The sequence below is a fragment of the Bubalus bubalis genome, chromosome 5, assembly GCF_019923935.1.
Source record: "Bubalus bubalis isolate 160015118507 breed Murrah chromosome 5, NDDB_SH_1, whole genome shotgun sequence".
In the NCBI taxonomy this organism is placed as follows: domain Eukaryota; kingdom Metazoa; phylum Chordata; class Mammalia; order Artiodactyla; family Bovidae; genus Bubalus; species Bubalus bubalis.
In genome coordinates this window covers 80,334,708-80,356,184 of record NC_059161.1, presented here as the reverse complement: position 1 = coordinate 80,356,184, position 21,477 = coordinate 80,334,708, and the positions used below count along the sequence as shown (strand labels likewise).

General features: G+C 44.9%; 1 protein-coding gene across 6 annotated transcripts in view; it reads left to right on the top strand.

Moving 5' to 3' along the window:
- Positions 1 to 9,569: 9,569 nt before the first annotated feature.
- The window catches only part of ADORA1 (adenosine A1 receptor), a 41,668-nt gene continuing 29,760 nt past the window's right edge, over positions 9,570 to 21,477 (top strand). Inside the window, exons 1-2 of one of the 6 annotated variants that reach the window (XM_006072407.4) lie at positions 9,570 to 9,780; positions 10,639 to 11,036. In XM_006072407.4, the coding sequence (XP_006072469.1) occupies positions 10,696 to 11,036 (341 nt within the window). In that variant the 5' untranslated portion in view covers positions 9,570 to 9,780; positions 10,639 to 10,695. Of the gene's footprint in view, positions 9,781 to 9,866; positions 10,334 to 10,603; positions 11,037 to 21,477 lie in introns of those variants that run through there. The other 5 variants (XM_025277786.3, XM_025277784.3, XM_044943330.2 and 2 more) reach the window with 5 other exon arrangements.

Genomic DNA, 21,477 nt, shown 5'->3' with positions numbered 1-21,477 from the left:
CTTCAAGGATTAGTATCTTGGAAAAATGTGCATGCTTAGTCGTTCAGTTGGACATCACTGAGCAACTGACTGGTGCCCGATATGCTACTGGAGAAGACTGGAAAAATAACTCCAGAACAAATGAAGAGATGGAGCCAAAGCAAAAACAACACCCAGGTGTAGATGTGATGGGTGATGGAAGTAAAGTATGATTCTGTAAAGAACAATATTACATAGGAACCTGGAATGTTAGGCCCATGAATCAAGATAAATTGGAAGTGGTCAACAGGAGATGGCAAGAATGAACATCAACATTTTAGGAATCAGTGAACTAAAATGGACTGGAATGGGTGAATTTAATTCAAATGACCATTATATTTACTACTGTGGGCAAAAATCCCTTAGAAGAAATGGAGTAGCCCTCATAGTCAACTAAAGAGTCCAAAATGCAGTACTTGGGTGCAATCTCAAAAATGACAGAATGATCTCTGTTTGTTTCCAAGGAAAACCATTCAGTATCTAGTAATCCAAGCCTATGCCCCAATCACTAATGCCAAAGAAGCTGAAGTTGAATGGCTCTATAAAGACCTACAAGACCTTCTAGAACTAACACCCCCAAAAGATGTCCTTTTCATCATAGGGGACTAAAATGCCAAAGTGGGAAGTCAAGAAATACCTGGAATAACAGGCAAGTTTGGCCTTGGGGTACAAACTGAAGTAGGGAAAAGGCTAAGAGAGTTTTGTCAAGAGGACTTACTGGTCATAGCTAACACTCTTTTCTAACAACACAAGAGACAACTCTACACATGGACATCAACAGACGGTCAATATTGAAATCAGATTGATTATATTCTTTACAGCCAAAGATGGAGAAGCTCTATACAGTCAGCACAAACAAAACCAGGAGCTGACTGTGGCTCAAATCATGAACTCCTAATTGTAAAATTCAGACTTAAACTGAAGAAAGTAGGGAAAACCACTAGACCATTCCAGTATGACCTAAATGAAATCCCTTACAGTTATACAGTGGAAGTGACAAATAGATTCAAGGGATTAGATCTGATAGAGTGCCTCAAGAACTATGGACACAGGTTCATAACATTGTACAGGAGGAAGTGATCAAGGCCATCCCCAGGAGAAAGAAATGCAAAAAGGTAAAAATGGTTGTCTGAGGAGGCCTTACAAATAGCTGAGAAAAGCAGGGAAGTTAAAGGCAAACAAGGAAAGGAAAGATAAACCCATCTGAAAGCAAAGTTCCAAAAAATAGCATAGAGAGAAAAGAAAAACATCCTCAGTGATCAACGAAAAAAAAATAGAAGAAAACAACAGAATGGGAAAGACTAGAAATCTCTTCATGAAAATTAGAGATACCGAGGGAATATTTCATGCAAATATGGGCACAATAAAGGACAAAAATGGTATGGACCTAACAGAAGCAAAAGATAATAAGAAAAGGTGGCAAGAATACACAGAAGAACTATACAAAAAAGATCTTAATGACCCAGATAACTATGATGGTGTGATCACTCACCTAGAGCCAGACATCCTGGAATGTGAAATCAAGTGGGCCTTAGGAAGCATCACTACAAACAAAGCTAGTGGAGGTGATGGAATTCTAGTTGAGCTATTTCAAATCCTGAAAGATGATGCTGTGAAAGTGCTGCACTCATTATGCCAATAAATTTGGAAAACTCAGCAGTGGCCACAGGACTGGAAAAGGTCAGTTTTCATTCCAATCCCAAAGAAAGGCAATGCCAAAGAATGCTCAAACTACTGCACAATTGCACTCAAATTACACAAGGTAATGCTCAAAATTCTCCAAGCCAGGCTTCAACAGTACATGAACTGTGAACTTACAGATGCTCAAGTTGGATTTAGAAAAGGCTGAGGAACCAGAGATCAAGTTGCCAACATCCGCTGGATCATCGAAAAAGGAAGAGAGTTCCAGAAAAACATCTATTTCTGCTTTATTGACTAGGAAAAGCTTTGAGTGTGTGGATCACAATAAACTATGGAAAATTCTTAAAGAGATGGGTATACCAGACCACCTGACCTGCTTCCTGAGAAATCTGTATGCAGGTCAAGAAGCAACAGTTAGGACTCAACATGGAACAACAGACTTGTTCCATTCGGAAAAGGAGTACATCAAGGCTGTATATTGTCACCCTGCTTATTTAACATATGCAGAGTACATCATATGAAATGCTAGGCTGGATGATGCACAAGCTGGAATCAAGATCGCCAGGAGAAATATCAATTACCTCAGATACACAGATGACACCACCAACAGAAAAGAGTGAAAGTGAAAATGAAGTTGCTCAGTTTTGTCTGACTATTTACAACCCCATGGACTGCAGCCTACCAGGCTCCTCCATCCATGGGATTTTCCAGGCAAGCGTACTAGAGTGGGTTGCCATTTCCTTCTTCAGGGGATCTTCCAGAATGAGGGACTGAACCCAGATCTCCCACATTGCAGGCAGATGCTTTACCATCTGAGCCACCAGGGAAGCCCTTATGACAGAAAACGAAGAAGAACTAAAGATCCTCTTGATGAAAGTGAAAGAGGAGAGTGAAAAAAGCTGTCTTAAAACTCAACATTCAAAAACTAAAATTGTGGCATCTGGTTCCATCACTTCATGGCAAATAGATGGGGAAACAGTGGAAACAGTGAAAGACTTTATTTTCTTGGGCTCCAAAATCACTGCAGATGGTGACTTCAGCCATGAGATTAAAAGACGCTTACTCCTTGGAAGAAAAGTTATAACCAACCTAGATAGCATATTAAAAAGCAGAGACATTATTTTGCCAACAAAGTCTGTCTAGTCAAAGCTATGGTTTTCCAGTAGTCATGTACATATGTGAGAGTTGGACCATAGAGAAAGCTGAGCGCCCAAGAATTGGTGCTTTTGAACTGTGGTGTTGGAGAAGACTCTTGAGAGTCCCTTGGACTGCAAGGAGATCCAACCAGTCCATCCTAAAGGAAATCAGACCTAAATATTCTTTGGAAGGACTGATGCTGAAGCTGAAACTCCAATACTTTGGTCACCTGATGTGAAGAACTGACTCATTGTAAAAGACCCTGATTGAAAGGAAAGATTGAAGGCGGGAGGACAAGGAGACGACAGAGGATGAGATGGTTGGATGTCATCACTGACTGGATAGACATGAATTTGAGCAAGCTCCAGGAGTTGCTAATGGACAGGGAGGCCTGGCATGCTGCAATCCATGTGGTCGCAAAGAATTGGACATGACTGAGTGACAGAACTGAACTGAGACCTTGTTAATGGTAGCCAAAAATCTCTGGACAGTTTGTCTTACTAGTCTGTTGTGGTCCAGGAACCAATTCCCTATTGCTTTTTTTCCATATTAAAGTTACACTATTACAATCATTCATATATTACTACATAAGTGGTCAACTGCTTCAAGTCGTCTAGTTATTATTTTATCAGAGGCTCAGCCATACATCTGGTAGTGCAAGAAACAACAATTTTGTAAATCAGGGAAAACACAAATGCCAAGAACTTCCATTAGGTGTGGCCCAGTATATCCCTAGGTCATCTGACTTATTCTATTCTGTACCAATAGTATCTTTAACAGAAATTATGTATTATCATTATTCACTCAGGACTGATCTCCTTTAGGATGGACTGGATGGATTTCCTTGCAGTCCAAGGGACTCTCAAGAGTTCTCCAATACCACAGTTCAAAAGCATCAATTCTTTGGCGCTCAGCTTTCTTTACAGTCCAACTCTCACATCCATACATGGCTACTGGAAAAACCATAGCTTAACTAGATGGATATTGTTGGCAAAGTAATGTCTCTGCTTTTTAGTATGCTGTCTAAGTTAGTCATAACTTTCCTTCCAAGGAGTAAGCGTCTTTTAATTTCATGGCTGCAATCACCGTCTGCAGTGATTTTGGAGCCCAGAAAAATAAAGTCAGCCACTGTTTCCCCATCTATTTGCCATGAAATGATAGGACCAGATGCCATGATCTTAGTTTTCTGAATGTTGAGCTTTAAGCCAACTTTTTCACTCTCTTCTTTCACTTTCATCAAGAGGCTCTTTAGTTCTTCTTCACTTTTAATCCTTAGTATGGTTTAATTGTTCCCAACTTAAGGAGGACCTTGAATTTAAATGATTATATCTTGATGTTAGTCATATAAATCTATTCCACAACTGAGGGAGGTTATATTCCTTAGCTAAAATTTTACTCTGACAAGTTTGACTTTAGAAGAAAATTCCTATTTATGGTCAGAGTCAGAGCAGGTATTATTAAATGGCCAGGTGAGAGGAACCTACCTAATAATACGAATAGTGGCTTGAACAGAACTACAATTTCTTTCTTTTAGAATAATTTCCTAAGGTCCTTCCAATTAGAGCCTTGGGGTAGAGAAATCAACAAATGCAACCCAATTATAGGTAACTGACCATAAACCTAATAATTGGATGAACTTTAACTCTGCATAAGATTGTGATAGACATTTGGTTCATAAGCAAAGGTGTGAGCAATTATAAAAGAAATTGGTGTACAGGCCTGGTCCAGCATCTTGGGTCAGCTGTCTACTTCAGTTGTTGTCTTCCTCTTATCCTGGTCTGGTAGTTTCTTCTCTGTATGAACATTGATTTAAGGTAATTTTAAGGTCAGAAGTCCTCTCTAAAGGCCAGTCCAATGCAGGGGCACTTTCTAAGAGGAAATGGTAATCCTAGAGTCAATTCTCTTCAGTTTCCTGTGTATGAGCTAGTTAAGAGTACCTGATAAGGGTCCTTCCATCTAGATTGGAGATAGTCTTTTAAACAACATCTTTTCAAGTGTGCATACTCCCCTAGTTTCAGGTCACAGGGCCTCTGATCTTAATTCAAAGATACATTAATGAGATAACCTTCAGAAACAAACCTAGAGTGTCCTTTTAATAATTCAATTAAGCTTTACAAGAATATAACATAATAGCAAACAGCTGTGTGTGAAGTGAGTCTTAGGCAGTAAATACAGACCTCAATTAACAAATCTAGAATTTAATATCGACTGAAACACCATCTTTCTCTCTCTAGAATTACCCTCATTTCTAACAAATACTGCAAAATTGACTAATTTGTTTGCAAAAGAAGTCTGGTTTCAACAAACTTGGCCTGATTACATATATAACTGATCATATAGGCTTTTTAAAAATTTAGCTTTGCTGGTACTTGTCAAAAAGTTCTTGCTAGGGGCTTCCCTGATGGTCAGTGGTTAAGAATCACCTTCTAACCCAGGGGACTAAGATCCCACATGTCACACTAAGACCTGATGCAGTCAATAAATAGATAGATACATATTTTTTTAAGTTATTGCTATGAGTCTTCTTGAAGAGGAAACATTTTTGCAAAGGCATAAGTGTAAAACAATGACCATCTATGAAGGTACAGTTAAGTGCCTGATTATACAATGCCATTGACAAAGAAACTCGGTTACTGCTAAGTAACTCGGTTACATACAATGTTTTAAGATAATAACTAGAATTATGACTGATAATAGTTTATCAGAACATACCATATTTTTAGAAATTCTATATAATTTTTAAAATATCTATATTTAAAACAGTAACCCAGTACTTCCCTGGTGGTCCACCGGTTAAGAATCTGCCTGCCCATTCAAGGGACATGGGTTTGATCCCTTGTCCCGGAGGATTCCACACGCTGGAGGCAACTAGGCCCATGGGCCAAATCTGCTGAGCCCATTCTTCCAGACCCTATGCTCCACAACAAGAGGAGCCTCCACAACGAGAAGCCCTTGAAATGCAATTAGATAGTAACCCTCACTCACAGCTAGAGAAAGTCCAAAGACTCAGCACAGCCAAAAATAAAATAAAATTTTAAAAGATGAGGTTTCCCTCATTAAAAAAGGATTACCCATACAATATAACCTAAGAACATTTATTACCCATTTGACACTACTTCCCATTAATTAACATACCAAATGAACCTAATTAGTTTAATATCTTTCTTTGGGATATTTCAGGGCCCCTTAACGCATCCCAAAGTATGCTAGATGTTAAACTTCATTAGAATTTTATTTGGGGAGTCAGTCAAAAAATATCAAAGAAGTTTTAAAATTCTTGGTCAAATAGGATCATAGGTCACTGTGAAAAAATACTTATTCATTTAACCAATGTGACAATAAAATATATCAGAGGCAAATACAGAGCAAATCACTTAAAAGATAAAGAACTTAAAATCTGCTATCAAAGCAGATGAACATTTTAAGAAAACTTTGTTCTCTTAACAGAGAGAAAAGCCAAATTTAAATTTCCACAGTTTACTTTTAAAATTGATTTACTCAAATTAATTCAAAATTTAGTCCATCTTAATCATGCACAAATCTCTTCTCAAGGCTCCTTATCCATCACTTTCTATATCCATATTAGTTTATCCCTTATTTTCTCCATCCAGAAACAACCAGCTCTAGGACAAAATTTCTTTTCCTTAATGAAATGCAATTCCATTCTTCATATCTTCTTTTATTGAAAACATACATCCTACTTTCTTACTGCATACTGAAACTTTTATTATTTCCAGTAGCTTTAATGATATTTAAATTAGAATCCTCAAGTCTTAAAAACCTTAATTTCTAGTGAAAACTAAAAAGTAAGCAATTGTGAACTGTCTACTACATTAACATCCTGTAGACTGGAAAGCATAAATACCAATAACAATTGCTAAAAACATGTACTTTTTTATATCAACTATCTCAGTATGGCACCAAATATATGTATTAATAGAGTGAATACCTTTGGTTTCTCTGTGTAAGGAGGCCGATGTTTAGTAATTAAAGTTTCAGTATCTTATTTTATTTGAGAATGATAAACTTCTATCATTTAATTTAGCACAACTCTAAAATTTTAAGTTACCAAATACCTGGAGAGATTATTTTTAAGTAAACATTCCTGGGGGGGCTTTCCCGGTGCTCAGCTGCTAAAGAACCTGACTGCCAATGCAGGGATGCAAGAGTTGTGGGTTCAATCCCTGGATCCCTTAGATAAGGAAATGGCAACCTCCTCCAGTATTGTGCCTGGAAAATTCCATAGACAGAGGAGCCTAGCAGACTACAGTCATGACATGACTGAACACACATACACAGGCACAGATATTCCTAAAATATAATTACTCCTAAAGAGTTCACCCCAAAGCTCTTATCTTGTTTATATTTTACTTATAAAAATTTCATCATACCAAGTTACTTCTCTTGCTGACAAATTTGCAATAGATGTTAAGACCTTATTTGACTTCTATTAAGCTTAGGTACGATATGAGTATTACACTAAAATATTGATGTCTCTAAAGACATGTCCATATTAATTAAATCAACAAGCTTTATTGTTGTTCATTCGCTCAGTCATGTCCAACTCTTTGCAACCTCGTGGACTGCAGCATGCCTGGCCTCCCTGTCCCTCATCATCTCTCAGAATTTCCCCCAAGTTCACGTCCATCGAGTCAGTGATGCCATCCAACCATCTCATCTTCTGTCATCTCCTTCTCCTCCTGCCTTCATTCGCAGCATCAGGGTCTTTTCCAATGAGTTGGCTCTTCACATCAGGTGGCCAAGGTATTGGGGCTTCAGCTTCAGCATCAGTCCTTCCAGTGAATATTCAGGACTGATCTCCTTTAGGATGAACTGGTTTGATCTCCTGCTGTCCAAGGGACTCTCAAAAGTCTTCTCCAATACCTCAGTTCAAAAGCATCAATTCTTTGGCGCTCAGCCTTTTTTATTGTCCAGCTCTCACATCCATACATGACTACTGGGAAAACCATAGCTTTGACTAGACAGACCTTTGTCAGCAAAGTCATGTCTCTGCTTTTTAATATTCTGCCTAGGTTGGTCACAACTTTTCTTCCAAGGAGCAAGCATCTTTTAATTTCATGGCTGAAGCCATCATCTGCAGTGATTTTAGATGATATTAATTTAATACTAGGTAACTCAGCTGGTAAAAAATCTGCCTACAATGCAGGAGACCCCAGTTGGATTCCTGGGTCTGGAAGGTTCCCTGGAGAAGGGATAGGCTATCCACTCCAGTATTCTTGGGCTTCCCTGGTGGCTCAAAACTTTAATACCAGGTATTAATTTAATACTAAAAATTCCCAGTTCATGTGAATACAAAATTCATTCTGGCAAATTTTGTATTCTGAGAAATTTATATAAGCTCTTTTCTTTAAGCCAATTAAGTAGAGCTAATATCATCCAAAGTTAGATGATATTAACATACATAGGGACAGATATAACCAGAGATCCCATAGCTTCATTTTAACACTTAGCCATGAATCAAGTATTACAATATAAAACTGATTAGAGTGCCTTGTTCTTGATCTCTGCCCTGAACTCCTGTGTTGAAAGTCAGTGACTGCAGTGGCTAGTGACCTAACCCTCGTAGAGGCAGATGGCAAACGGCAGTTTTATAGGCACCCACCTCGCAACAGAACCCCTCTCTTGACATCCTGAAACCCAAGAAGAGTGCAGTGACCTCAGGGACTGGGGTGTGGCCAGGTGGCATTGGGCTCCCCCCACTTGACTCTTTGCCCTTTCAGAGCTCTTTTCCAATATCCATGAGCAAGGACTTCTCAGGTCGGGATCTTTGTAAGGCACCCGGTCTGAGTGAGCATCTTCCTTGGGGTGGTCCTGAGGCAGTACCAGTGGCCCACCTAAAGTGAAACTGTGGCAGGAGATCGCCAAGAGAGGGGTCAGGATGGAGGAGAGTGGAGAGAGCACTGTGCGGGGAGTCAGCAGCCTGGCTTCTTACTCCGGTTCTATTAGGACTTGCTATGGTAACTTACAAAAGTCTCTTCCTTCCACCGGCCGGCTTCTTTATCAATAACACGTGGACATTGGACTGAATACCCGTGGTTTACGTACTGTGCTATGAAGAGGGAGATAGAGAAAACAAAGGGGGCACAAGAGGAGGTGGCACTGATGGAAATGACCTTGTGAAGCCAGGTCACTTCTCTGCGTCTCAGTGCCCTCATCTGAAAAATGGGAATTGCTAATAGATTAAAATGTGTTCTGAAAGATAGAGGTAAAGCGAAATGTTGACTCAGGATAGAGCCTTCAAAGCAACGTGTGCTGGAAGAACATTCAGTCAGTTCAGTCGCTCAGTCCTGTCCAACTCTTTGCGACCCCATGAATCGCAGCAGGCCAGGCCTCCCTGTCCATCACCACCTCACGGAGTTCACCCAAACCCACGTCCATCGAGTCGGTGATGCCATCCAGCCATCTCATCCTCTGTCGTCCCCTTCTCCTCCTGCCCCCATTCCCTCCCAGCATCAGAGTCTTTTCCAATGAGTCAACTGGAAGAACATTAGCGCCTAAGAAAATGCAGGGGCTGGTTTCATGGGAAAGGAGGGTTTCAGCGGTGAGGGGTAGGAGAATGTGCCAGGGCTTCCAACTGACTGTTGAGGCAAATGGAAAAGGGGCGTCCTAGAGACTCGCAGGTGCCATGGCCTGCTGTGACCTGGATTCGAACATCAGACCCTACGGAAAGGTCTTCTCTCACTCAGAATCACGGCCTTTGTTTAGAGGAGGGGATGAGGGAGGAGACAGAGGCCCAGGAGGGAGGGGCCGGGGCCGCCCCCGCCGCTCAGGCTGTGCGGAGCCGGGCAGCCTCGCTCCCGCGCCGGGGCGACGGAGGCGCCGGGCGCCAGAGTTGAGTCTCAGCCAGTTTACTCTCCCTCTGGATTCTTCAAGCATCCCTGGAGCGAGCGACTGCGCACGGCGTGGAGGTAGGAGGGCGCTTGGACGGAGCCGTTCAGGTGGCTCGGAGCTCTGCCAGCTTTGGTAAGTCTGTACCTCGTTCGCAGGCCGGTCATCCCCAGTGGGGATGGAGGAAAGGGCTGACAGGGACTCCTAGAATTCCCCGCCTCCCCCACCCCCGGGACCGAGTGTTTACGAGGGTCCCTGGCAGAGCCGGACCGGGATTGGGGACAGCTAGGAAGCAGGAGCCAGCCGTGTCTCAGGTGGGGGGGCCTATGGCATGCATGCGCGACAAGGTGGGAGACGGGGATCCCCGCACCCTGGCCGCTGCTGGGCTCAGTCCTCCACACCCGCGTCTGCCAGACCAGTCCCAGGTGCGAAACTGGGGCGCTACCTCTTTAAAAGCGTCCAGTCTGAGCCTCTGCTGCACCATGTGATTGCTTGAAAGGCAGGGCTGGGAGCCTGGAGGATGGTGAACCGCTGCGCGGAGCCCAGAGCCCAGAGCCCAGCCCAGTCTGGCGCAGCCTCTAGCCTCAGGAGGCACCAGGTGCCCAGAACTTTGAGCACCGCCTCTGGGACTCGCTGGCCCCCAGCAGACAGCATGGTGAGCTCCCTGCATCCTGTTCTATGAACATGGGTAGGTAGAGTCAGGCACCGGGAGCCCTGTGGGTTGTGTGTGTGCTGGGAACTGCCTCACACCTGATAAAAAAAGCCAGTGGAGGAGTGAGTGCTGCTATTTTAAGTTGTTGAATGGATCCTCTGGGGTTGACAAGGAGAGGGGACAGAGATTAGGCAGAGAAAGGGTTAGCGTATCCCATCAGCTTGGGTAGGCACTAGATGTGCCAAGTGGGGCACCTCTCCAAAGGGCAGCTGGAGTTCCAGAGCTGCCTGGCTCCCCTCCCCCCAGGCAGGCCTTCCCACCCTAGGCTTCCGTGACCACAGGTGCTTGCCTCCTGCCCTTTGGCGCCTGTCTGCTGATGTGCCCAGCCTGTGCCCACCATGCCGCCCTCCATCTCGGCCTTCCAGGCCGCGTATATTGGCATCGAGGTGCTCATCGCCCTGGTCTCTGTGCCTGGGAACGTGCTGGTGATCTGGGCGGTGAAGGTGAATCAGGCCTTGCGGGATGCCACCTTCTGCTTCATCGTGTCGCTGGCAGTGGCTGATGTGGCGGTGGGCGCGCTGGTCATCCCGCTCGCCATCCTCATCAACGTCGGGCCGCGGACCCACTTCCACACCTGCCTCAGGGTCGCCTGCCCCGTCCTCATCCTCACTCAGAGCTCCATCCTGGCCCTGCTGGCGATTGCTGTTGACCGCTACCTCCGCGTCAAGATCCCACTCAGGTGAGTTTACAGCAGCTGCAGGGACCCATGCCGGGAGGCTCGAGGGCCACGTGAAGAGGGTAAAAGGTAGAACATAAAACCCCACGTGAGCCGGACTTTCCTTGGGCCGTTATGCCCCAGCTCTCACTCTGCAGCACCAAGCTGAACTGAAGTTGAAGCAGGAAGGGGCTGGTGGTTGGAAGAATGGGAACCTAGTAGTGCTTGGGCCCCCAGAGCTGAAGCTGCTGCTGCTCTCCTGATCCGGCCAGGGCACCCGAGGCTGCCTGTCCAGCCCACGGAGGCGGTGGTGGGGAGGGGCTAGGTGGTGGAGCTGAGCTCCACCTGTTTGAGGCAAGTAGAAAGAGCAGAGCAGGTTGCTCGGGTGGGCCGAGGGTGACGCACTGCAGACAGGGATGCCGCTTCTCTAGCCAGACCCGGGAAGGCTTCCTAAAGATACTCCATAGCTCTCCTGTTCTCCAGATACCCCTGCGCTAGCCAGCTCCAAGCTCCAGGGCTGTCCTATTGAACCTAAGCAGTCTGATTACCTCTGCCCAACTCCCACTTACGGAATCTCTGTCGTAGGGAGGAGGAGACAGGCTCTTAATGATCCCGTTCTGTTGTGAAACTGGTGTTTTTCCAGTCACAGCAGAGGTCCTTACGCTGTGTCCAGGCAGCACTAGAGTGGTGGCCCAGTAACGGCCGTCCTCTCATGCAGGTGTCAAGCCCACACTGGGGTTCCTTCCCTGGGCCTGCCAGGCCATAGGCTCATCACCAGGCAGTGCCTGGGCCACCAAGTGCCAGCAAAGGCCTGGGCACACTGCCAGTGCTGCCTTGCTGGGACATTCTTGTGAGGCGTGTTTGCCTCCTCCTTAAATCTTCTCACTGGTAGATTCCCTCTCTACTGTGAAGTTCTAGCCATCTTTGTCACCAGCCATCCCTGGAGTAGCTTCCATACCTGGGACATGGGGCCTCTTGCCTCACTTGATAATTTGCCCAAGCAAGCCTAGGCACCCACATTTGTCCTGTTTGTACATTTAATTTTTCAAAGCTTCTTTAATGCACCATTTTTTTTCCCTCTTTTCAACATGATTCTGTGAGGGAGGTGAAGTGGAACCTGGTCAAGGGGAAACAGATCCAGAGGCTCTCCTGGGGCTGGCTGGGAACGCAGCCTTAATCCCACAGCCTCCCTTCCTTCCCGACCCCCCGTGTCCTGCCCCTCCATGCCGTGCTCTCTGCCTTGCTTACCCCCCTCACAACACCCGAGTTTTCTAGGGAAGGTGAAGACTGCTGCTCAAGCGAGAGGGGAAGGCAGCCCAGAAAGCCTGTGAGTTGAGGGGCCTTCATGCTGTTATCAGCCCCAGATCATGGCTGGCCTGTGCTGACGAACCTGGTTTCAGTCCATTAGAGTGGTCTGGGCCTCTGAGCCTGGCCATTACAACAAAGTGTTGCCACAATCGGAAAGTCATGCAGATGTGTGAATATAGGAAAGCTGCTTAAGAAATGTGGTCTACTGAGTGGGTGCCAAGGGGAGACAAAGGCCTGGCCATGATGTAACAGTGATCACAGACTCACAGAATGTGCCCAACTAGTCCTGTGGGGGTGGGGATGGCTGTGCTGGCAGGAACTGCAGGCTCATTCGTGCAGAAGGCAGCTTCTGCCACTCCTTGCTGCAGCCTTGAGGCGGCGGGGTGGCGGCGGGGGAGGTGGTGGTCTTTAGGGGCTATCATTGGAGGGCCAAAGCAGAGGCTTTGGCGTAGAGGCTAAGACTGCAGGCCTGGGTTCAAATCCTTGCTATGAATTCCTAGCTTTATGACTTTAAGAAAGTCACTTATTCACCTCCTTCATTTTTAATTTCCATGTCAATAAAAGGAGACATTAATAATAGTACCTTCCTTCTAGGGTGCTTGGAAGAATATAATAAATTCCTACATATAAAGCACTTAGTACTGTATTATACAATTAGCATTATATGCAGTCCTTAAGTGGTAGGTTTATTTTGTTGCTTTATTATCATTATTAACATATGGGTCTGAATAGGCAAGCCCTGTACTCCCACGCCCCAGACACTCATGCTCTTATATAAACACATATGCCCATACACACATGTGCACACACACATGGGCACACACAACACACCACATTCCCCGGGAGGTGTCAAACTACTACGAAATTATATTTATACATGTTTCTTCTCCCTTACTAGATTGTCATGCCTCAAGGGCGGCAACCTAGCAGTGACCACATTTTGTTAATTCTTACAGATTCTCTAAAATGACTAGCATAGTGTCTGGCACATAACAAATGTCTACTCAGTAAAAGTCAACTGAATTGGATGAGTGTTCAGAGTCACACGGTGAAGCCTCAGGCAGGCCTCCCAGGGGTCTGACCTCTAACCATCCTGCTGTGGCCTGTCTTCCTGGTTTCCCACCTCAGGGTCAGGACCACAACTGCCCATACCAGCTCAGGCAGCTGCTTCAGAGCCACGTATCAATAGTGCCTGCGAGAAAAAGACTGCCGGGCCTGGCTTCCAAAGCTGGGATCCCAGAGGCTGGGCTGAAGTGACAGACTCCTCCAGGTCCTTGCTGGTCACTGCCCGGGTCCCTCCTGCAGGAGGAACAGCATGCACGGCTCCACTCTGGGCAGCTGGAGTCAGCAGGCTACTGGGCTGGGAGAATACCTCTCAGCCAGAGGCCCCCACGAGCCTGATTCCTTGCCCTGACAAGCCAGTCCGAGGCGGATGGGACCCTGGGAGCCAGGGAGTAGCATTGCCTAAGCATTGGTGAAGCATGTATGGGGCATTCAGTGACAGGAGTTAGCTGGACCCCTCACTAAGCAAGGCATGATTGGACCGGTCAACCACAACTTTTATTTCTTTCCATTTGGAAGTAACAGCAATTTTAAAAAGTTTAAATTGTTGATTCGTCAATAACCTGTGGTTATTTACATGTATTTTACAGGTTATTTGTGTGGTGCCTCCATATGTTTGGCAATGGGCACCCTATCCCCTCATTTCCTGCTTCTAGGGAACCCCTGGGTTTTCTTGGTGCACTGTGTCATCTTGATGCCTACACCAGGGGCTTGTTATGGTGAGGAGTGCCACTCCCCAACCACCAAAGCCCTCTCTGTGGAAAGGGGATCTGAGCACAATCTGTCTGTCATCAGACGGGTTGGTGTGGGGGGAAGGGGTGATGGGCATTTGGGAGTAAGAAATACATGAGTTTGAACCTTGCTGTGTTACAGACTAGCTGTGCAACCTTTAATAAGCTATTTGATCTCTCTGAGCCTCCTCTTTACCACCCCGCCCCCTGCTACCTGCGTTCTGGATTTGAGGTCTCTGAGGTTCCTTTCACCTCGAACTTTCTATGGTTATTTCTTATCATGACTCCTGCCAATACTCTGTTGAAATCCTAGGAAGATTGTGTTGTGTTTTTTAGCTCCTAGTGGTGATGAGGTAGACACAATACTATACTTTTATGTGTGTGTGCGCGCGCGTGTGTGCGTGCACTCAACCGCTCAGTCATGTCCAACTCTTGCTGCCCCATGAACTGCAGCCTGCCTGGCTCCTCTGTCCATGGAATTTTTCAGGCAAGAATACTGAAGCAAGTTGCCATTTTCCCCTTCAAGGGATCTTCCCAACCCAAGGATTGAACCCACATCTCCTGCATTGGCAGGCAGATTCTTTACCACCGGCCCCCTGTGAAGTAGTCATATTTTTTTATTATTATTAAATGAGATAAAGCATAATGCTCATAGTTTCTTGCTGGTAGAGATTATTATCCCCATTCTAGATACTTCTATAGATAAACTAAAGTCTAAAGCTCAGAACATTTCAGTAATTTGCTCAAATATCTTATCAGGAGCAGAGAAAGGATTTGAATCCAGGCCTAGTGCATGCATGCATGCATGCTAAATTGCTTCAGTTGTGTCCAACTCTTTGTGACCCTATGGACTGTAACCCACCAGACTCCTCTGTCCATGGGATTCTCCAGGCAAGAATACTGGAGTGGGTTGCCATTTCCTCCTCTAGGGGATCTTCCTGACCCAGCGATCCACATTTTGTCTGTTATATCTCCTTCATTAGCAGGCCAATTCTTTACCACTAGCATGACCTGGGAAGCCCTTAACTAGTGAGCCCATGTGTGTTTTGAATCAGCCTCTAGAAGCTATAGGATTTATGGAGGAGTTGCCTCCAGGCTGTCAGTGGGGGTAATTTTGCTCCTCTTATTTTTGCCATGGACTCTACACTCTGCTCCAGCCCATGCTTAACGGCTCTCTCTCCCTCCTCACCTTCTCTCCAGTGGGCATTTGAGCCTCTGGCAGCCCTGCCTCTGTCCACAGCTGGAGGCCTGCCCAACTGGACTGCTGACCAGGGAAGTACAGCAGAGTGTGGGGGAGGCCAGATTACTGGACCAGAGCTCTGACAGGGAAAGAAATTTGATAGATTAAGGTATGTTTGCTCTTAGGCATCAATTTAGGCAACCCCAACTCTCCAGCTACCCTGGGCTTTTCTGGGCAGGTTAAGTGCCTCCTTTCTTGAACCAGCAGGCACTCATCTGTGGCCTCAGGGTCCCAGAATAATTGCTCTTCAGTGGTGCCATCTGCTTTCAGTAGACATAAGTCACCTCTAGCTCCTCTGTCTAAGGATGGATTAGTCCTTGGCTTAGAGTGTCTGAGACAGAAGAGGAGTGATAGCAAGCCCTGAAGCCCAACTCCCTCACATTTGGAGAAGAGGAAACAGAAGCACAGAATTCCAGCGTTTTCAAGGTCACTCAGCCACAGGCTGTTTTCTCCTCCTAATTCTGACTGTTGTTCCCCAGCCTCTGATGTAAAAAGCAATCATCCTCAAGGACTAGAACAGAGAAATTCAGCTTATACAGCTTGCCAGCAAATTAATGGTGGGTCTAGAAGGGAAAAGTGATGGAGAGATGTCAGCTTTGTGATTAAAAAAGTAGTGTCTTTGCTTGGACTAGGGATAGCCTTCAGATGGGTTATGTTAAAGATCGTGCTAAGCACTCTGGATTAGATTCAGTGGTGAAAGCTCCCACTAGCTGGCATTGGAATGGCATCTAGGAAGCCTCCAAGTGCTTTAGGAGCAAGATACCCTGGTGGAAATGCTGCTTGGAAGCAAGGGAACAGCCAAGATACCTTCTGGATAACCCCTCTACCCAGAGATCATGGGTTAGAGTTTTAGGAGCTGTGCCATGACATTTTATATTTATTTCCAAGCATAAAAGCAATCCATATTTATTGTAAAAATTTTGAGAAATATAGAAAAGAATAAAGATGATAAAATGTTGGTAGCTCAGTCATGTCTGACTCTTTGTGCCTGTAGCCCACCAGGCTCCTCTGTCCATGGAGTTCTCTGGGCAAGGATACTGGAGTGGGTAACCATTCCCTCCTCCAGGGGATCTTCTTAACCCAAGGATCAAACCTGGGTCTCCCACATTGTGGACAGATTCTTTACCATCTGAGCCACTCAGGTCTCCAAAATTACCAGTAATTCTGCCACCTGCACATCACTACTGTTAACTTTCTGGTGTTCCAGAAAATTTTCCCACATAGATGATAGATGGATAGATAGATAATTATTTTTATGTAGTTGAGTACATCATTAGTAAGTACATCATTACATAATTAGTACATTATGTAGTTGAGTATATCCTATTTTATTCACTTAATGTTATAAGCATTTCCCCCATCAATAAAAATATTTTCTAAGGATTTTTATAATGATATAATATTGAATTGGCTTTTTACTCATCTTTTAGGTCTTAGCTAAAACAGCACCTTCATAGAGAGGCCTTCTCTGACCCCCTCCTCAGCTAAACCAGTTTCATTTCCTCCGTTATTTACTCAGGTTGGATATATTTCTCCTTCCCATCTCTCCTGGCCCAGGTAGTTCTTTTTGGATTTAGTAAGCACCGAAAGGGCAGGAACACATCTGCTCACATACTGATGTCTATCCCATGCCTGGCACAGAGTAGCCATGCTGTAAACATTTTTAAATAAATGATTGTCACATTTTATTGATTCATTCTTATAATTTTGACTTTTTAGATTATTACTGATTTTTAAATTTTTACAAATGACACTGCAGTGATATCCACAGTGCACACTGTTTGTAGGATCAGGGCCAAGCCTAGAACTCTGGATTGTGCCTCCTAGTAAATGGCACAGCTTCTACCTGTAAGAGATTTTACAAGTTTAAATATTCCCCAACTCCTTGTCCTCCTACTCTCCCTGATCCTCCTGCCCAGTTTCATGAAAACTGCAAATCTCCATAGCTGCATCTGGCATTTCTCTGCTCATTTGCCCTTCTGGGCTAGGTAGGGCAGGAATGACTGGGCCCCAAGGCCAGTCCACAGGAGGCCTGGGCATCCTGTTTCTTTGTGTCTTGGTAAGGAGAGCACCCCCTAGAGGAGAGGGGCTTGGAGTATGGTGCTTCCTGGTTGGCCTCATCTGGCAGGGTGGGCACAGGACAGAGAGGAAGAAGGGTACCTAACTCCTTGAACTGCATGAATCACCTCTTCAGCCTCAGTCTCTTAACTCAAGCCCAGAGGAGGCTATCAGCTGCTGCAGAAGAAAGAAAAGGCTAGCAGCCGAAGGTGGGGTGGGATACAGAAGAGAGACAAGTAGGTGGGCCTTGGTATTCATATCTCCTTGGAAATACTGGCTTGGGGGTGGGCAGAGAGAGTGGGGAATCTGGCAATGGACTTCCCTGACCCCTTCTCCAAAAAACAGAGATCAGACATCTTATCTTGCAATGTTCCTCACCTTGGAATTTTTTTCTTTAGCAGGATCGCAGGGAGCTGTTCAGTTAGGGAGCTGGTTATATCCATTTATCTATTGCATAAACATACTTTTTTGTACTGACCATTTATTGGGTACTTTGTGGGGCCTCGGGATACAGAGATGGGTGGGTTGGTTTGGTCTCTATCTCTGTCTGGGGGTGCTTAGATGCTGCTGAAGTTGTGGATTCCTATATACCAAGGTGGCCAAGTAGAAAACCCCAACCTGTCTAGGGTGGGAGTAGGGGTAGCTGGAGAGCTGGAATCCAGCCCCTGACCCTTTGCAGTGCTTGGGCTGCATGTCTGGGCCTGACTGCACATCCACTCTCTGTAGCCCTGGTCATGGTAGAGAGGGCCTTTGGGACTATCTTCCTACCACCTGCTTTCAGAACTCTGTTCTTCAGGAGAGGAGGGTAACTGATTTGTTAACCCTAATTTGTCTCCACTATGGTTGGAGGTTCGTGACATTGTACAGTAGACAGGGATCAAGACCATCCCCATGGAAAAGAAATGCAAAAAAGCAAAATGGCTGTCTGAGGAGGCCTTACAAATAGCTGTGAAAAGAAGAGAAGCAAAAAGCAAAGGAGAAAAGGAAAGATATAAGCATCTGAATGCAGAGTTCCAAAGAATAGCAAGAAGAGATAAGAAAGCCTTCCTCAGTGATCAATGCAAAGAAATAGAGGAAAACAACAGAATGGGAAAGACTAGAGATGTCTTCAAGAAAATTAGAGATACCAAGGGAACATTTCATGTGAAGATGGGCTCAATAAAGGACAGAAATAGTATGGACCTAACGGAAGCAGAAGATATTAAGAAGAGGTGGCAAGAATACACAGAAGAACTGTACAAAAAAGATCTTCATGACCAAGATAATCACGATGGTGTGATCACTGACCTAGAGCCAGACATCCTGGAATGTGAAGTCAACTGGGCCTTAGAAAGCATCACTACAAACAAAGCTAGTGGAGGTGATGGAATTCCAGTGGAGCTATTTCAAATCCTGAAAGATGATGCTGTGAAAGTGCTGCACTCAATATGCCAGCAAATTTGGAAACTCAGCAGAGGCCACAGGACTGGAAAAGGTCAGTTTTCATTCCAATCCCAAAGAAAGGCAATGCCAAAGAATGCTCAAACTACCGCACAATTGCACTCATCTCACATGCTAATAAAGTAATGCTCAAAATTCTCCAAGCCAGGCTTCAGCAATATGTGAACCATGAACTTCCAGATGTTCAAGCTGGTTTTAGAAAAGGCAGAGGAACCAGAGATCAAATTGCCAACATCTGCTGGATCATCAAAAAAGCAAGAGAGTTCCAGAAAAATATCTATTTCTGCCCTATTGACTATGCCAAAGCCTTTGACTGTGTGGATCACAATAAACTGTGGAAAATTCTGAAAGAGATTGTAATACCAGACCCCCTGACCTGCCTCTTGAGAAACCTATATGTAGGTCAGGAAGCAACAGTTAGAACTGGACATGGAACAACAGACTGGTTCCAAATAGGAAAAGGAGTTTGTCAAGGCTGTATATTGTCACCCTGTTTATTTAACTTATATGCAGAGTACATCATGAGAAACGCTGGGCTGGAAGAACCACAAGCTGGAATCAAGATTGCCGGGAGAAATATCAATAACCTCAGATATGCAGATGACACCACCTTATGGCGGAAAGTGAAGAGGAACTAAAAGCCTCTTGATCAAAGTGAAAGAGGAGAGTGAAAAAGTTGGCTTAAAGCTAAACATTCAGAAAATGAAGATCATGGCATCTGGTCCCATCACTTCACGGGAAATAGATGGGGAAACAGTGGAAACAGTGTCAGACTTTCTTTTTCTGGGCTCCAAAATCACTGCAGATGGTGACTGCAGCCATGAAATTAAAAGACGCTTACTCCTTGGAAGGAAAGTTATGACCAACCTAGATAGCATATTCAAAAGCGGAGACATTACTTTTCCAACAAAGGTCCATCTAGTCAAGGCTATGGTTTTTTTCTGTGGTCACGTATGGATGTGAGAGTTGGACTGTGAAGAAAGCTGAGCGCTGAAGAATTGATGCTTTTGAACTGTGGTGTTGGAGAAGACTCTTGAGAGTCCCCTGGACTGCAAGGAGATCCAACCAGTCCATTCTGAAGGAGATCAGCCCTGGGATTTCTTTGGAAGGAATGATGCTAAAGCTGAAACTCCAGTACTATGGCCACCTCATGCGAAAAGTTGACTCATTGGAAAAGACTCTGATGCAGGGAGGGATTGGGGGCAGGAGGAGAAGGGGACGACAGAGGATGAGATGGCTGGATGGCATCACTGACTCGATGGATGTGAGTCTGAGTGAACTCTGGGAGTTGGTGATGGACAGGGAGGCCTGGCGTGCTGTGATTCATGGGGTTGCAAAGAGTCAGACACGACTGAGCAACTGAACTGAACTGAATTTGTCTCCACACAGGGCCCTAATTTAGAGATATCTGTTCATTCATTCATAGGAGGCATCCTATGTGCCAGGCATTTTTATGGACACTTGAAATACATTCATTAATAGAACAAAGATTTTCATGGAGCTTGCAGGCTAGTTGGGTTGGTAGACAGATGCTAAATAATAAACATAAAACCTAATATGTAGAGTTTAGAAGGTAAAACATAGGGAGCCCAGCCTGGCACTCTGTCGCAACCTAGAGGGGTGGGATGGGGTGAGGGAGGGAGGCTCAAGAGGGAGGGGATATGTATAGAATTATGGCTGATTCGCATTGTTGTATGGCAGAAACCAACACAACACTGTAAAGCAATTTTCCTCCAATTAAAACAGAAAACAGAGCAGGGCAAATGAAATTGGAAATGCCAGGATAGGGGCTGGTGGGCTGGGGGTGGTGGTGGTGGTGTTAGTTTTGCAATTATAAATGGAGCGATAATTGAGGCTTTCTTGAGAAGGTGCTGTTTGAGCACAAACTTGGGGATGAGGAACTCTGCCATGCAGATATTGGGAGAATAATCCACGTTGAGGAAATAATTAGAGCAAAGTTTCTGGGGAAGAAATGTACCCAAAGTGGTAGCAAGGAAGTCTGTGCAGCTGAGATAAAAGGAGAGACTGGTTGAAGATAAGGCTGAAAAGTTTATAAACTGATGGCTTGGAAGCCAGTGGAAGGACATTGGCTTTTACTCTGAGGGAAATGGGAAGCTATTACAGGTTTAGAACAAGGAAGTGACATGATATTAATGACTTAGGTTTTCAATGCTCACTCTGACTGATGTGTGGAAATAGAGTGGAAAGCAGAAATTCAGGCAAGAGAAGAGGGAAGTGACTTGAATCAGAATGATAAAATAGCAAGCAGAGGAGATGGTAAGAAGTGATTAATTCTGGGTGTGCACTTTCAAATTTTAACTTTTGTATTGTTTTTACTGTATCCTTCCCTGGTTGGCTGAGATGGTAAAGAATCTGCCCACAATGAGGGAGACCTGGGTTCAATTCCTGGGTTGGGAAGTCTCCTGGAGGAGGGCATGGCAATCCACTACAGTACTTTTGTCTAGAGAATCCCTATGGACAGAGGAGCCTGGTGGGCTGCAGTCCATACAGTCCCAGAGTCAGACATGACTGAGGGACTAAGCACATCCTTTTTATTGGGATAAAATATTCACACAATAAAGTACATAGTCTTACATGTACAGCTAAATAAACTTTTTCACATATG